General features: G+C 50.3%; 1 protein-coding gene across 1 annotated transcript in view; it reads left to right on the top strand.

Moving 5' to 3' along the window:
* Positions 1-753: 753 nt before the first annotated feature.
* The window catches only part of TBCD (tubulin folding cofactor D), a 138,819-nt gene continuing 123,514 nt past the window's right edge, over positions 754-16,058 (top strand). The window contains exons 1-6 of the mRNA XM_041725698.1: positions 754-1,057; positions 1,263-1,313; positions 5,805-5,902; positions 8,596-8,697; positions 10,305-10,451; positions 13,950-14,005. Of these exons, the coding sequence (XP_041581632.1) occupies positions 874-1,057; positions 1,263-1,313; positions 5,805-5,902; positions 8,596-8,697; positions 10,305-10,451; positions 13,950-14,005 (638 nt within the window). The 5' untranslated portion in view covers positions 754-873. The remainder of the gene's footprint in view (positions 1,058-1,262; positions 1,314-5,804; positions 5,903-8,595; positions 8,698-10,304; positions 10,452-13,949; positions 14,006-16,058) is intronic.

Below are 16,058 nucleotides of genomic sequence, written 5' to 3' on the forward strand. Positions count from 1 at the left end.
CGTCCACTGCGGTCAGGCGGCCAGGTCAGGCCGCGTGTCCTCCCTGACCACCGGGCCTTTGCTCCTCTTTGCAAAATCACCAACCTGGGGGCCAGGCGCGCCCGCCTTTCTCTTCCCTGAGTCTGGCCTCGCGGTCCCCGCGGCGGGCGAGCCTGTTACCGCCGGACCCACCCGGGACGCCTCCTCCCGGACCTGTGACATTTCAACCCAGAACCTGCGTCGCGCAGGACCCGCGCTTGCCGGACCACGGTGCGAGCCGCGCCCCAGCGTGCAGGGCGGCGGGGCGGCGGGCTCGGCCTGGGTCTCCTCCCGCGACTCGGCCGGCGCGGGCCTCCCCTGCTTCTCTCCGCCCCTCGCCCCTGCTCCGGTCCCCCCCCTCCCCCCGCAGGCTCGGCCCCGTGCCGCACCCTCCGGGCTGCACCCGCGAGCTCAGGCCCCGCCCCGGCCCCGCCCCGGCCCGCCCCATCCCGCGCACCAGGCTCCGCCCCCGCGGACTCCCCTCCCCGGGCCCCGCCCTCCCTCTGGCCCCGCCCCTGGCCCCGCCCCACCCCGCGGAGCAAGCTCCGCCCCCCGGATTCCAGGCCCGCCCGCCGCGGGCTCCTCTCCCCGGGCCCCGCCCCTCTCGCACTGCAGGCCCCGCCCCCTCCCGCGCCGCAGGCTCCTCCCCGGGGCCCCGCCCCTCGGGGCTCCGCGCCGCCTCCGTGCACCTCTTTTGGCGGCCTGCGCGCTCCGTAGCGGCCTGAGGCGCGAGGTCGGAGGTCGCGGGGCGGGGCCGGCGTCGGTGGCGACCGCTTGTGCCTCCGCCGTCGCCCTCGGCCCGCGTCAGCCCGCGTTCGCCTTCCCGGAGCTCGGGCGCGGCCGCGGACGCCGAGCATGGCCCTGGGCGAGGAGCGGGCGGCGGGCGCGCCGGAGGACGGGGCGGAGGACGAGGTGCTGGCGCGCGGCAGCGCCCTCGAGGCGTTCGGCGAGAGCGCGGAGACCCGGGCGCTGCTCGGCCGCCTGCGGGAGGTGCTCGGCGACCGTGCGGCCCGGGAGGGCGCCCTGGAGCGGTTCCGAGGTGCGCGCGGGGGGGGGGCGGGGGGATGGGGCCGGGGGGGCAGCCTGGGGGGCGGGGGGGCGGCCTGGGGGGCGGGGGCCCGCGGGGGGGCGGGGGCGAGCCGCAGACAAAGGCGCGGGGGTGGGCGCGGGGCGGGGGGCCGGGGCCTGCGGGCGCGGCGGGGGCACCGCCCTCCCTGACGCTGATTCTCGCGCTTTCTTTTTAGTGATCATGGACAAGTACCAGGAGCAGCCTCATCTGCTGGACCCGCACCTCGGTGAGGACGGAGGCAGGCGCCGCGGGGTCCCATCCTGCCCCAGCTCCAGCCCGAGTCGAGCTCTTCCTCTTCTTCATTTCTAAGATCTCGTTTGTTTATTTATGAGATAGAGAGAGAGGCAGAGGCAGAGACGCAGGCGGAGGGAGAGGCAGGCTCCACGCAGGACCTCGACGCGGGACTCGATCCCGGGACCCCGGGGTCACGCCCTGGGCTGCAGGCGGCGCTAACCGCCGAGCCACCTGGGGTCCCTCTTTCATTTATTTCACCCGTCGTCTTTGCTATCTGAGTGTGCTTGTCTGTCTTTTGGTACTTTTCACAGTCGCCGTAGGGGCTGGGTGTTGCGGTCCGGGGAGCAGCGGCTGCAGCTGGGTGCTGGGTGCTGCAGCCGGGTAGGGCGGTCCGCTGTGGGCCTCCTAGCCCGGAATGCCTGGTCCGGCCTCGGACTGCGGCGCTGACTGCGTGGCTGTCGTCCGCCCCTTCCTGGCTTCCTCTTGGACCCGCTCTCCCCAGAGCACCTCGGTCCCGTAGAGCTTTGTGTGATGACGGAATGTTCTAGATCGGCACCGTCCGGCAAGGTCACCACTAGCCACATGGGATTGCAGAGCACGGGAAGCTTGGCTAGGATGACCGAAGAACTGCATTTAAAATTTTATTGGACTTAAATTAAGAAAGGCTCCAAATGTGGCTAATGGCTGCGGTGTTCACTTGAGAGACGTAAGCCTCTGGCTCCCTGCCCAGCAGGGGCGGTGGCTGCCGGACCCCAGAGCACTCCCGTTGTCTCCCTCTCTGCCCTGCCCGGGGCCCTCCCGGCGCCTGAGCGGGGACTGCTTGCTGGGCTGCTCCAGGCCCCCCGGCTTTCCCTGCTGCTGTCCAGTTTCCAAGGCACAGATGACATCTCTTGGCTGTTGTTTTTTCCTCTCTTCTTCTTTGTGGATTTGTATCACTCTCTTTCCCTTTTTACTGCAGCTGGAGGCGGGTGGTGAGGATTCCTGAGATGAGCATGTGGAATGATCTGCTCTTCTGGTCTCTGTTGTTGTGACGGTCTCTGCTCTGTTTCTGAGTCCCTCGGTCCAGGTCTGTGCTCTGCTCTTCCCCAGGTTCACCTCTCTCCTCTGGCATCAGTTTTTCCGTGTAATTTGGTCTTTCCTTGTTACTGGTTCTGTCCGCATTTAAGACCAAAGGGATGGAGATGAGGGCTCCTCTGCTTCTGTTTCCCGCCAGGCCTCTCCTGCCCGCGTTCTGTTGGGCAGCTGCATCTGGCCACCCAGGTTTTCCCTGGAGCAGGTGAGTTGGTTGAGTTTTCCATCACACTGAGGCTGTCCCGGATGCCAGAAGGAAGCCCGTCCTTTATGTGGGGTGTTCACGTCTCCTCTGGGGAAGCTTCTCTTGTCCTAAGTGGCCCGTTGAGAGTTTTGCTCTGGGACGAAAGCTGTTTGTGCTGAGGTGAGGGGGGACTTACACGCCACGGGTTTCACCATTTCAAGTGTATCCTTCCCTGGTGTTTAGTGTCACAGACTTGGGCAGTCCTCACCACTAATTCCTGAACGTTTCATCATCCCGAGAAGAAGCCCCTACCCGTCGACAGTCACCCCCACGCCCCCTCCAGTCCCTGGCAACCACTAATCTGCTTTCTGTGTCTGCATGTGTGTGGCAGGAACATTTTCGCTAATAGAGTCAGACAATACGTGGACTTTTGTGACTGGCTGGCTTCTTTAACTGGGTGTAAGGTTTAAAGTTCATTGTGTGATGAGATACTTTGCTAGCTTTTCCGTTTCTTTTGGGTTTCCTTTTTTTTGTTTTTAGATTTTATTTATTTACTCATGAGACACAGAGGCAGAGACACAGGTAGAGGGAGACACAGGCTCCACACAGGGAGCCCGATGTGGGACTTGATCCCGGGACCCCGGGATCACGCCCCAGGCTGAAACGTCGCTAAACCACTGAGCCCCCCGGGCTGCCCTCCTTTCAGCATTTTAAAAGAGATGGTCCTACTGCCTTGGCTTGTGTTGGTTCAGACAAGAGATCTGTCTTTATACTTCTCTTTGTTCCTCCATGTAACTTGGGCTTTTTTCTCTGGCAGTTGGTAGGATTTTCTTTTTATTGGTGATCTTCAACAATTTGGAACATGACATGCCATTGTGTAATTTTCTTCCCATTTATCCTGCTCGGAGTTTGTTGAAGCTGTTAGATTAATAGGTGTACAGTGGTCATCAAATTTGGAATAATTTTGGCAGTTATTTCTTTGGATATTTCCTCTGCCCTTAGAACTCAGGTTAACTGTGTGTTGATGCACCTGACACTGTTGCACTTGGTGCTGAGGCTGCTCTGGGTTTTCCCTTCCTTCCCCCTGTAGTGTAGAAGTTTACTTACTGGGCCTCTAAGTTCTCTCATCTTCTGCAGGATCCAATCCGCTGTTAATCTCATTTAGTTTTTCCTTTCAGATCTTGCTTTTTCCAGCTCTTGACGTTACTGTGTTAATGTCTTCATTTCTTGCCTCATGGTGTTCAGATTGTCCATTACATCCTTGAGCATGTTTTAGTATTTATAGTATTTATGATACTTGCTTTAAAGTTTATATATTCGGGGTACCTGGGTGGTTCAGCGGTTGAGCATCTGTCTGCCTTCAGCCCGGGGCGTGACCCCCGGGTCCCAGGATCGTCCCACCCCACATGGAGCCTGCTTCTCCCTCTGCCTGTGTCTCTGCCAATCTCTCTCTGTGTCTCTCACGAGTGAATAAATAAAATCTTTAAAAAAAAATAAAGTTTATATCTTTGGGGAATTTCTATTGACTGATTTCCCCCATTAGGAGTCACAGTAACTTTTTAGACAGCCACATGTCCTATAATTTTTGAGTGGATTAAGGGTATTGTATTATGATGATGGTGGTTTTACATTTTTTGTCTTGAGAGAGTGCTCAGATCTGCCAGGCAGTTTAGTTAATTGTAAACCATTTATAGCTTTGTTAGGGCAGTCCTCACTTTTTCTCTAGTTTTTCTTTAATTTAGCCTCACTATTAAGAAAAGACCTCTCTGGAGTGTCTCCTGGTTGCTCTGGGTGCTCAGTGACTTTACTCTGACTTGATGGAATTTGAATGTTGGCCCCATGTCAGCTGGGAACTCTTCACCTTACTGCTTGCTTTTCTTTTTTTAAAGATTTTATTTATTCATGAGAGACAAAGAGAGAGAGAGGGGCAGATACACAGAGACACAGGCAGAGGGACAAATAGGCTCCACGCAGGGAGCCCGATGCAGGACTCGATCCCGGGTCCCCAGGATCACGCCCCGGGCCAAAGACGGTGCTAAACCGCTGAGCCACCCGGGCTGCCCAGCTTACTGCTTTTTTTTTTTTTTTTTTTTTTTTTTTTTTTGCTTACTGCTTTTTGATGGTTGTTCTTAACCCGGGCTTGTGGGCTCCTCCCATGCTTGTGAAAATGCATACATTCCTCTTCATTGCTCTGTCCTACAGATTTCAGCTGACTTAGCCTCCTTGAACCCTATTCTCTGCTCTGTTTGAGTCCTCCCCTCCATGTACTGAATTCTAAAAATCACCTCCTGGCAGACACCCTGGGCAGCTGTACATCCCTGTTGGTTTGTTACCTTGCACTGTCTGTTGTTCCAGTGTCTGAAAATTTGTCACATGCTTGTCTAGTTTTCTAATTTTTGGTGGTGAAACAATTTCATATAATCTATTCTTTTATAACTAGGAGTGGAAATCCTTTTTTTCTGCCTTATTTGCATTGGTTAGAATGTGCTTATCACTAAATCCTAGTAGTTGTAGGAAGTATCTTTTATAAAGCGTGGTATTAGATATTTGAGATCGTGTAATTTTTAAAAATATTTCTCCTGCATTTTACTTTATTTTATTACCTTTTTTGGAGAGAGAAAGAGAATGCACATGTGTAAGTAGTGGGGGGGATGGGGAGAGGGAGAGTATAGTGTTAGTGTATGTGCTGCCGAAGCGAGCACAGAGAGAATCTGTTTTTAAAGATTTCACCTATACATGAGAGACAGAGAGAGAGGCAGAGACCCAGGCAGAGGGAGAAGCAGGCTCCATGCAGGGAGCCCGATGTGGGACTCGATCCCGGGACTCCAGGATCACGCCCTGGGCTGAAGGCGGCGCTAAACTGCTGAGCCCCCAGGGATACCCGAGAGAGAGAATCTTAAGCAGACTCCCTGCCCGCGGCTGAGGCCGCTTGGGGCTGGATCGCACAACCATGATCTGGGCTGCCATCAGGAGTTGCATGCTTTACCGACTCAGCCACCCAGGAGCCCCTCTCCTGCATTTTAAGAGCAAGAATGAATGGTGTATTCTATGTTCTAGAATCTGTTAAGATGAAAATGTTTTTCTTCTTTTTCTCTGTTGATACTTGGATTAAATAGGTTTACTGGTACTTAACCACTCATATTTATAAAGCCTTTTTTTGGCATTTTGTTTTAATATCATAGTTATGTTTAATTTTGTAGTAAATGTTTTGTGTATGTTTTTCCCTAGAATGGATGATGAACTTGTTGTTGGATATAGTGCAAGATAAGACATCTCCAGCTGACCTCATACACCTGGCTTTTAAATTTCTTTACATCATCACCAAGGTAACATTTACACATAGCACTTTATAGTTGACAGAGCACTGCCTTTTTTTTTTTTTTTTAAAGATTTTTATTTATTGGGATGCCTGGGTGGCTCAGTGGTTGAGCGTCTGCCTTTGGCTCAGGCCATGACCCCGGGGTCCTGGGATCGAGTTCCACACTGGGCTCCCTGCAGGGAGCCTGCTTCTCCCCCTGCCTGTGTCTCTGCCTCTGCCTCTTTCCCTCTATGTCTCTCATGAATAAGTAAATCAAATCTTTAAAAAAAAGGTTTTTATTTATTTATTTGACATAGAGAGAACATAATCAGGGACGAGGGGCAGAGGGACAAGTAGACTCTCCTCTGAAGAGGGAGCCTGACACTCCATTCCAGGACCCCGGGATCATGACCTGAGCCGAAGGCAGATGCCTAACTGACTGAGCCACCCAGGCACCCCAGCAGGACACTTTTTTATATACTTGGTCCATAACTTAGCTTCCAAATACTATTTTTCAGGAAAGATGGTTCTCACACATAAATTGTGGGTTTCATTCTTTTTTTTTTTTTTTTTACCACATTTTAGGGATCAGATGTAAGTGATAGTGATCGGGGGTTCCTTGGCTGAAACCACGTCTGAGATATTTAGCATCTTCCGTTGAAATACATCAAGTAGCACCTAGCTAGAAAGGCAGTGGGGGAGGGGAAGAGAGGAGGGAGAGGGGGAGAGAGAGATGACTAATTAGGAGTTTCTTACAAGGAAAAAGTGGGCAAGTTTGGTGAAAATGGAAGTGCTTATCAAACTTTAATGTGCAGGTGAATTTCCTGGGGATCTTGTTAACAGGCAGATTTTGAGTAAGCAGGTCTGGAGTGGAGCGTGGTAATCTGCATTCTTAGAGACTCCCAGGTGATAGGCCAGTGCTGACCTGCAGACATCAGCCATTGCAATTTTTTTTTTTAAGATTTTATTCATGAGAGACACAGATAGAAAGGCAGAGACAGGCAGTGGGAGAAGCAGGGTCCATGCAGGGAGCCCGATGCGGGACTCGATCCGGGACCCTGGGGTCATGCCCTGAGCCAAAGGCAGACGCCCAACCGCTGAGCCACCCAGGCGCCCCAGCCAGTTGCAGTTTTAACCATGGGAGTGACTCAGAACCGTCTCGGGTGGGTTTTGATGGGCTGCGCGGTATAGTAGTGCCTGCTGTGTGGTGAGAGGTCCTTGGCCAGTGAGACGGCTTCGTGGTGGGCTGCCGTGGGCTTACTTCTCTGTGGCTCAGGTGGTTTGAGTGCAGGGTCCCTTCTGGTGGTGTAGCACTGCGTTTATGGAAGCATAGTGAATTTGGGGACCTTTGAGTTTTTGAGGACTTGGTCTCCTGAGTGTCAGAGGGCACTTGTGTAAACAAGGTGAAAGCAAAACTTTCTAGTTTGTAACATATCTGTATGTGTATATATATATATTTTTTTTTTGAAATTTTAAGTTTTTTTTTTGAAGTTTGTTTTTTATTAGTGTGCAATTTGCCAACATACAGAATAACACCCAGTGCTCATCCCATCAAGTGCCCCCCTCAGTGCCCGTCACCCGGTCACCCCCACCCCCCGCCCACCTCCTCTTCCACCACCCCTAGTTCGTTTCCCAGAGTTAGGAGTCTTTACGTTCTGTCTCCCTTTCTGATATTTCCTACCCATTTCTTCTCCCTTCCCTTCTATTCCCTTTCCCTATTATTTATATTCCCCAAATGAATGAGGCCATATAATGTTTGTCCTTCTCCGATTGACTTACTTCACTCAGCATCATACCCTCCAGGTCCATCCACGTAGAAGCAAATGGTGGGTATTTGTCATTTCTAACAGCTGAGGAATATTCCACTGAATACATAGACCACAGCTTCTCTATCCATCTGTTTTTTTTTTTTTTTTTTTTTTTTTCTATGCATCTGTTGATGGACACTGAGGCTCCTTCCACAGTTTGGCTATTGTGGACATTGCTGCTAGAGACATCGGGGTGCAGGTGTCCCGGCGTTTCACTGCATCTGTATCTTTGGGGTAAATCCTCAGCAGTGCAATTGCTGGGTCGTAGGGCAGGTCTATTTTTAACTCTTTGAGGAACCTCCACACAGTTTTCCAGAGTGGCTGCACCAGGTCACATTCCCACCATCAGTGCAAGAGGACTCACCTTTCTCCACATCCTCTCCAACATGTGTTGTTTCCTGCCTTGTTAATTTTCCCCATTCTCACTTGTGTGAGGTGGGATCTCATTGTGGTTTTGTATATATTTTTAAAGATTTTATTTATTCTTTTTTTTTTTAAAGATTTATTTTATTTATTTATTCAGAGAGAGCGAAGAGAGAGGCAGAGACACAGGCAGAGGGAGAAGCAGGCTCCCTGCGGGGAGACCAGTGCAGGACTCGATGCTGGGACCCTGGAGTCACGCCCTGGGCCAAAGGCAGATGCTCAACTGCTGAGCCACCCAGGTGTCCCCTATATCTCTATTTTTGATGAAGCACATATAATACGTGTTAAGTCAGAACAAACATTTATGAAATGATATAAGAAGCAAAATGGCTTTCCTGTTTATTCTTAACAAGTCATATCGCTGTAATGTGATATAATTCTCTTTGATCACCGCGTGGAGTAGGTGGTGATCTTTGATGATAGAGAAAAATATAATTTTGCTGCTTTCTGTGTTTTCTAATTATGTAATAATGTTTTTTTAACCTGGTAGGTTCGAGGATATAAAACATTTCTTCGTTTATTTCCTCATGAAGTAGCCAACGTACAGCCTGTTTTAGATATGTTTACAAATCAGAATCCCCGAGACCATGAGGTGAGTCTTTTTTTTCTCCTTTTCATTCCCAGCCGCGTCCTTCCTTCCTTCTTCCCTTGTTTGCTCCACTCCTGACTGGCGGGTTCATCTTCCTGTTTCCTTCAATTTTAACTTCTGCTGCTTTGTATCACTCTCTCTTTTCTTTTATTCTTTTGCCTTTTTCTTTTTGTTGCTTTAAATGAATTCCTTTTAAAATATACTCTTTATGAAGAAAAACAATATGCCTACCTACAGCGTAGTGGTGATAACTATATCAACCTTTCTTTTTTTTCTTTAACTTTTCACATTTTTAAAAATTGAAATAAAACTACTTCAGGGGTTTCCAGGACCACCCCTGGTTTGATGATTCCCTGGGACCACTGTAGGACTCTGCGTGGAGTTCTTTTTTTTTTTTTTTTTTTTAAATATTTTACTTATTCATTCATGAGAGACAGAGAGAGAGAGGCAGAGACACAGGCAGAGGGAGAAGCAGGCTCCATGCAAGGAGCTCGACGTGGGACTCCATCCCGGGTCTCCAGGATCACGCCCTGGGCTGAAGGTGGCGCTAAACCACTGAGCCACCCGGGCTGCCCCTGCTTGGAGTTGTTCTTAATGGTTGTGACTGATTAGTAGCAAAATCAGCACAGGGAAAGGTATATGGGGGGAAGTTTGGAGAAACCCAGAAGGAAGCTTCCGGGTTTTCTCCCAGTTAGGTCACTTGTAAGTTCTCCTGGCCCCGAGTTATGATGGCACCTATGAAGTGTCGTCCACCAGGGAAGGTCATAGAGGCTGGTGTGCAGGATTTTTCTTGGGGGCTGGTCACGTGGGTACTCTGCCGAGCATGGACTGAAACGCCAGACTCCCAGAAGGACAGCAGGTTTTGACATAAGCCACGGGGTTTGTACAAGTGGCCCAGGCACAGGGCGTCCTCCTCCTCAGGGAATGGTGGGAAGCCTCCTGAGATCCAGGTTTCCAGAGGTCCGCTGGTGGCCAGCCTTGTTAGCGCGCTTTTCCAGGTTGCTTTGGGAGCGTTCTTTCGCACAGCGTGTGTTCCAAGGAGCACACAGTTCGCAGTTGCACACCAGTGAGTTGTCTGTGAACGCGCCCGATCTCTGTTGAAGGCGCAGGTGAGCATTTCCCCAGCTCTCCCCTGCTTCTCGTGCCGGATGCGTGATCCCAGGGCCGAAGTGGAGTCTTGTTTCGCTGCCCTCCTAAAATAAGGGCACTCCTCTTTGACTCAAGTTGAGGGTAGTTTTTATTCTGAAATCTTTTGTTCTCCATCTTTTGTTTTTCACTTTCTCAATCTGCTGATTGTGCGCTGAAGGGTGCCAGCCAGGAGGAGCCGTTAGACTGGCATGTTGTGCTTTTTCTTTGTTCGTTTTGCTGTTTGTTTCGTCTGCGGAGGTAACGGGCTGTCTGTGTCTGTCTGACGGCGGGTGTGTGCGGGGGGGTACAGGGGAGGCCGGGGGCAGCTCGTGAGGGTCTGTGCTCCAGGCTCTGAGTGGACCACACCTGACGGGCCTGTGGTGACATCGAGGGGCGGGGAGGGCGGGAGGACTGTGAGCAGGGCCTACGGGCTACCTCTGTCCTTCGTGCAGCAGCCGTTTTACTTTGATTTAACTTCCTAGACTTGGGAGACGCGCTACATGCTGTTACTGTGGCTCTCTGTGACCTGCTTGATCCCTTTTGATTTTTCACGCCTGGACGGGAACCTCCTTACGCAACCTGGACAGACACGAATGTCCATAATGGATCGCATTCTCCAAATAGCAGAGGTAACTGTGATCATGCACGTCATTAGCTGCTAGTTAGTGTTCTTTTTCATTCTCATGCTATCTTGATATTAGAGTTTAATTAGCCACACTTTTAACACTTACGTTTCTTTGACTGCTGTTACTGTTTTTTCAGTGAGGTAAAATTCCATTTTCTAACCTATTTTGAAAGTGTGATGGTAATTCATATAGGGGAGAGGATGAATTACTTAGCAAATCTCAATTCTTCGTAGGTAGTGCTAATCGTAGTAATGACATATGAGAGATCTTGGGGCAGTTGTAAGAGAAACTAAAGGTCCATTTTATTTTTATTTTTTAAAAAAGATTATTTATTTATTCACAAGAGACAGAGAGAGAGAGAGAGAGAGAGGCAGAGATACAGGCAGAGGGAGAAGCAGGCTCCATTCAGGGAGCCTGATATGGGACTTGATCCCAGGACTCCAGGATCATGTCCTGGGCCAAAGGCAGGTGCCAAACCGCTGAGCCACCCAGGGATCCCCTAAAGGTCCATTTTAAATTTGGTTTTTAATTTTTTAAATTATTTTTTTGGTGATCAGCGTAGAAAAATGAGAAAATAAAGCAAAGCAAGAAAGATGCTAAATCAAAGTCCCTGGGGCAGCCTGGGTGGCTCAGTGGTTTAGTGCTTCCTTCAGCCCAGGGCCTGATCCTGGAGACCCGGGATCGAGTCCCACATCGGGCTCCCTGCATGGAGCCTGCTTCTCCCTCTGCCTGTGTCTCACCTCTCTCTCTCTGTGTCTCTCATAAATAAAATCTTAAAAAAAAAAAAAGTCAAAGTCCCTCAAATTCTAGTGCCGAGGAATAATAACCCTTATATATTTTTTCATACTTTTTGTGAGGTAGTAATTTGTCTATGTGCATAGTATTTGCATTACCCCAAACTTCAGTGGTTTAACACAACACACACTTATTATCTCATAGTTTCTGTGGGTCAGGAATTTGGGCAGTCTGCATCCAGGTCTCCCAGCTGAAGTCAAAACTCGTCCAGAGTAAGGCTTGCTTTCCTGTTGTCAGGGTGATTGGCATAAGCCAGACCCTTGAGGGTGTTGGACCAAGGGTTCTTTGCTGGCTGTTCTTTGCCATGTGGCCCCCTTAACATGGCAGCGCATTCCCTCGAAGCTGGCAGAGGGCAGGGTCTGCTGGCAAGACAGAGCCGCCATGATGTTATCAAGTCACAGAAGTGGCGTCCTACCCCTTGCCACATTCTTGGTTAGAAGCAGGTCACTGTGTTCAGCCCATGCAGGACGGGTTCCACGAGGTGTGAACACTCGTGGTCGGGTGTCTGTTGAGTGTCTGCTATGTGCTAGACACTGTTCTAATCATCTTTTGTGGGATGACTCACATAATTCTACTGAATGGAGCAGTTTACTTTTTTTAATTTTTTAATTTTAAATTTTTTTAGTTTACTTTTTTTTTTTAAACAATACTTTTTAAAAGATTTTATTTATTTGAGACAGCGAGAGAGAGCATGGGGGGAGGGGAGGGGTCGGGGAGAACCCAACTCCCTGCCAAGCAGGGACCCTGACGTGGGCTCCGTCTCAGGACCCTGGGATCATGACCTGGGCCAACGGCAGATGCTCAGCCACTGAGCCCCCAGTGTCCCAATGGCTAACTCTTTCTTTTTTTTTTTTTTTTTTTTAATTTTTTTTAAATTTTTATTTATTTATGATAGTCACAGAGAGATAGAGAGAGAGGCAGAGACACAGGCAGAGGGAGAAGCAGGCTCCATGCACCGGGAGCCCGACGTGGGATTCGATCCCGGGTCTCCAGGATCGCGCCCTGGGCCAAAGGCAGGCGCCAAACCGCTATGCCACCCAGGGATCCCTGGCTAACTCTTTCTATCTTCATTTTACTGAGGGGACGATAGTAAAAAAAAATAACTTAGCTGGTTCACTTTACGGTCAGTGGTAGATCAGATATGAAGCCAGGAAGTTTGCTTCTTGAGCTGCTCACTCTGTGCACGCGCCCTTGGTGTCCTGCTGCTCTGTGAGCTGCTTTTTCCCTGGCGTTTTGTCAGTGCGTAGATGTCTTCTCATAATCTTGAAGGGAAACGGTGCTCCACTGAACCCTAATTTTAACGATATTCTCTTGGGGCGCCTGGGAGGCACAGTCGGTTGAGTGTCAGACTCTTGGTTTTGGCTCAGGCCGTGATCTCAGGGTCATTAGATGGAGCCCTGCGTCAGGTGCTGTGCTCAGTATGGGGTCCGCTGCAGATGCTCCCTCTCCGCTGCCCCTGTCCCCTCCCCCACGCCTGGACGTGCATGCTTTTGCTCAGATCAGTCCATCAATAAGTCTTTATTTTATTTTTTTTAGGTTTTATTTATTTATTCATGAGAGACACACACAGAGAGAGAGAGAGAGGCAGAGACACAGGCAGAGGGAGAAGCAGGCTCCCTGTAGGGAACCTGACATGGGACTCGATCCCGGGACCCCAGGATCAGGCTCTGGGCTGAAGGTGGCGCTAAACCGCTGAGCCACCCCGGCTGTCCCATCGATAAATCTTTAAACAAAATTCTCTTGTACATGGACATTTAGTTTGTTTCTAATTCTGTGAGAAGTAGTATGGTGATGAGGCACCTTTACATGCACCCTGTGTGTATTTGTCGTGTAAATGGGACGGTCAGGTGAGTGGCTGTATGTTCCTAAGGGTTTGGCACTGGGTATGTGATTGTCCCCTAGAAAAAAGATATTTTGTGGATCATTTGGAAAAAAGTGGAGGTGAGAATTGGAGACTTAAGGCAGGCTTCTGAACACAAAATAGTTATTTTGTTTTGACCCTGGGTGGTCCTGTTTGAGTGGGGCCTCCCAACTGCATTCTCACATATTGGCAGGTCCCACGTGTGCTTCGTGGATGCTATGATTTTTTTTTTTTAAAGATTTATTTGAGGGATCCCTGGGTGGTGCAGCGGTTTGGCGCCTGCCTTTGGCCCAGGGCGTGATCCTGGGGACTCGGGATCGAATCCCACATCAGGCTCCCGGTGCATGGAGCCTGCTTCTCCCTCTGCCTGTGTCTCTGCCTCTCTCTCTCACTGTGTTCCTATCATAAATAAATTAAAAAAAAAAAAAAAAAGATTTATTTGAGAGACACACACACACACGCAGAATATGAGCAGGAGGAGGAGCAGAGGGAGAGGGAAAAGAACCTCAAGCGATTCTTTTCCCTGCTGAGTCGGGCACTCGACCGCCTGAGCCACCCAGGTGCCCCTGTGACTCCCTGTGATAGCCGCGTGACACGTGTGTTTCAAGGGGTCTGGCCACATGCCGTGTGGAGCTGGGCACCTGCCCTGTGGTGAGCACAGCACTCGGCAGCTGCTGGCGACTGTGGTTCCGGTTTAGGGGTGGTTTGTGCAGCTTTGGGATGTGGCCTCTGCCTAGAAGCTTCATTCCGGGTTCTCTGGGGGCTGCCGCGTGTGGGACTGGCTGGTGAGCAGGTCCCCGAGATTTACATGGTGTGTGTAACGGGCCTGTCCTTTATCCTTGTAGGCCTACCTGGTTGTCAGTGACAAGGCCCGAGACGCAGCCGCTGTCCTCGTGTCCAAGTGAGTACCTCTCGGCCGCTGCCAGCTGCGTTGCTTGATATGTGACTAGTGTGCTCTGAGAGGGTTTGTCTTCCGTCCTCTTCCGTGTTCCCCGTGTTTCTGTGTTACCTTGGAGGAGGACACTGGCTGACGGGCCGTGGCCTGGGAAGTCTTTGCTACTGCCCGTTGCTCGTCTCTCTCTCTGAGGAAGCTGCAGAGACCTCCAAACCCGACAGTGTGGTCTGGGGCTTTGGAGGTCAGCCGACAGGCCCATCAACAGTGCACGTTCAGAACAGGTGTAGCGGTTATACGTGGGCAGGGCCTCAGCTTTGGGGTGGTGGCGCTTAGATGAGTCTCTAAAGGTCACTTAGAAAGCAGTTAACGCTGTGGTTTGTGGAGGTCATGAGCTTGATTGGATCACTGTGGCTTGGGATGGAAACCCGCACACATTCCCTGTTGACTGAAAAACAGACTGTGCCTCAAACAGGTGAACGTGGCTTTGTCTGATGAGCTGGGTAAGCTGACCCAGTGGCCTCGGCGTCTCTGCAGAACATCGAAGCTGTACGTGAGAGCTGTGTAAACTTGTTCCAGAAAATGTGAGAATGGAAGGAAGCTGCTTTTTTTTTTCATTTTTTTTTTTTTTTTTTTTTTTAAAGATTTTATTTGAGAAACAGAGAGAGAGAACACACAAGCAGGGCAGGGGCAGAGGGAGAAGCAGACTCCTCACTGAGCAGGGAGCCCAGGCTCCATCCCAGGACGCTGGGATCATGACCTGAGCTGAAGGTGGACGCTTCACTCATTGAACCACCAGGCATCCCAGAAAGCAGTTTTCCTAAATTAATCTTTCGTAGGATGGGTGACTTAAAGTAAGTGTATAGAGTAAATAAATTAGAAAATTTGGCTTTTCCCCACTCTATATTTGTGAAAGTTGAAATGGACTGTGAAAACTTTTGGATATTTTGATTGGGAAAGTGGGTAACATCTCATTCAGGGTCCCCTTGTACCTAGGTGTAGCCGTGACCTTACACAAAGTGGTAAGAGAAACCCTTGGGGACAGCTCGGGTGGCTCGGCGGTTTAGTGCCCACCTTTGGCCCAGGGTGTGATCCTGGGATCCCAGGATCGAGTCCCCCCTCGGGCTCCCTGCATGGAGCCTGCTTCTCCCTCTGCCTGTGTCTCTGCCTCTCTCTCTCTGTCTCTCTCGTGAATAAATAAGTAAATTAAAAACATTTTAAAAAAATAAAACCTTACAAAAAAAAGAGAGAAACCCTTTGTAGGGCAGTGGGGCCCTGGCTGAGGTGTTTGTGCAAGCACTTCCTGCGCCACAGGGCAGAGCTTGTGTAGAACTGATTTTGGGGGGGGGGGGGAACAGGTGAGCTCACCTGCATTGCTTCACCTGAGGGGAGGGAGGTACTCACTGGACAGAGGTTTCTTGTGATTAAAAAAATGAGTTTCTTTTTAATTGTAAGAGTAATCACGTTTTGGAAAATAAAATATAAAGTACAAACTCCACGTGTACCGTCATCTCCCAGAGACGTAACTGCTTCTGTCTTTTGTCCTTCTGTCCGTGGGCACGTTGGAAAACATTATTGTTGTACCAGGTGCCAACAGATGGACCTGGAGCTTCATTCAGTCTTTTTCCAAAACATGATCATGGTGTGAATCTGTTACTGTTTCTCCAGTCCCCTACGGGACGTGCGACTGCTGCTCTGCAGCTTGTTAGCAAAGTCAATGTCATTGTGAACGTCTTACGTAAAACTTTGGACCATTCTGATTGATTCTTAGGGGTGAATTCCTGGAAGGTGAACGGACATTTTAGGTTTTTTTTTTTTTTTTTTTAAGATAGATTTATTTATTCATTCATTCATTCATTCATTCATGAGAGAGAGAGGCGGGCGGGGGGGGCAGAGATCCGGGCAGAGGGAGAAGCAGGCTCCATGCAGGAACCCGATGCAGGACTCGATCTGGGGACTCCAGGATCACGCCCTGGGCTGAAGGCGGCGCTGAACCGCTGAGCCACCCAGGGATTCCCATTTTAGGGGTTTTAAGTGCAATTAACTGGCAGGGTTATCTCTT

This window comes from Vulpes lagopus, chromosome 12 (genome assembly GCF_018345385.1).
Source record: "Vulpes lagopus strain Blue_001 chromosome 12, ASM1834538v1, whole genome shotgun sequence".
NCBI classification, from domain to species: domain Eukaryota; kingdom Metazoa; phylum Chordata; class Mammalia; order Carnivora; family Canidae; genus Vulpes; species Vulpes lagopus.